Here is a 1307-nt window from a genome sequence, read left to right on the forward strand (position 1 = left end):
AATCCTTCCACAATGGATGCTCCACCATAGTCAAAGGAGCGCCGGTTACAAATATAGCCTTAGCTAAGTTGTATTGTGCTGAATATGAAGGAAGATGCATATGTAAATCAGATGAAGGCGGAGCATCTTTTGCTTTCTGTATCTTGCTTATTGTCACATTGGTTGCAAGCATGTCTTGAACTCCTTGCTTTATTAATAATGGACACTTGATGCACTTTATTAAATGTTTTGCCATTTTATTTATATTTGCAAATTTGTACCGCTGTTCGCAATGTGAGCATGAAACTTCATTGCTACTTTCGCTTCTATGAAAATGTTTCCAAATAGTTTCATTTTTCGGTCTTCCCATCATTTAAAATATAATTATCAACACGCGCACTTTATTTCGTTTACTAATCGCTGGGAACAAATATAACAAATGAACCAAATTCTTTTTCTTCTTCTTTTGCTTCAGCATTGTTGTTGCCATCGCTCCCTCTCATTACATTGAATTGCCATAAGCACGCTGATTAGCGGTTCTTATTAAGAATTGTTGTTGTGTTTGATGCAGTCAAAACTGCCTTATCTGAGCAAAACGAATCAAGAAATGTATAAACAAAATACACTTAAAGAAAATATGTTCAAAATAAATTCGAAAATGTTCACATCTCTGTTTCTCTACGTAACAACGAGTATTTGTTATTCAAATGAGTATTTACCCAAAATTACATAAATACCCGGGTATGAAATTGGGTATAAATGGGTAAATACCCAGCGTTGGGTAAATACCCAGGTCTAAACCCATCTCTACTAATTGCTTTTATTAAGTACATGGCTGCCATCACCCGTAATACGCTTACTCAAAGGGCTCTGTCCCACGGTCAGTAATTATCACGATATTTGGATCGCGATCCATATTGATGGATTGATGGATCGCGCATGAATGCTACATGTTCAATATTTATCGCGTCAGTATTTGCATATTTTTTTTTGCTGAACGCTTGTTATGACGCAAGAAAATATTTTTATTTTGTACGTATAATTTACAGATAATGCATTCCACAATTATTTTAAGATTTGTTCAATTTGTTTTGAAAGATTTTAAGCCCCGAGAGTGAAGGCAGAGCCGATGTTTACATTATGAGAGTAAAAGATGTACTGAAGAAATGTATGGATCGCGTTTTGAAGGTGCTACACGTTCAATATTTATTGACGGTATTGCGATCCGCGATCCAGATTTCAAAATTTTTAGAAATTTTGCGATATGGATCACGATCCATCAATACTGCATACTACACCGTCAATAAATATCGCGATACTTGGATCAC

General features: G+C 35.4%; 1 protein-coding gene across 1 annotated transcript; it reads right to left on the reverse strand.

Moving 5' to 3' along the window:
* Positions 1-927, reverse strand: LOC118736624 (zinc finger BED domain-containing protein DAYSLEEPER-like; the record flags this gene model as incomplete). Its single annotated transcript, XM_036466673.1, is given in 1 exon segment — positions 1-927. A coding segment is annotated over 1 exon segment (352 nt), but the record flags the coding sequence as incomplete, so codon positions are not given.
* Between the last annotated feature and the right edge of the window lie 380 nt (positions 928-1307).

Source organism: Rhagoletis pomonella, unplaced genomic scaffold, assembly GCF_013731165.1.
Source record: "Rhagoletis pomonella isolate Grant_MI unplaced genomic scaffold, Rhpom_1.0 Rhpom_scaffold_00003, whole genome shotgun sequence".
NCBI classification, from domain to species: Eukaryota; Metazoa; Arthropoda; class Insecta; order Diptera; family Tephritidae; genus Rhagoletis; species Rhagoletis pomonella.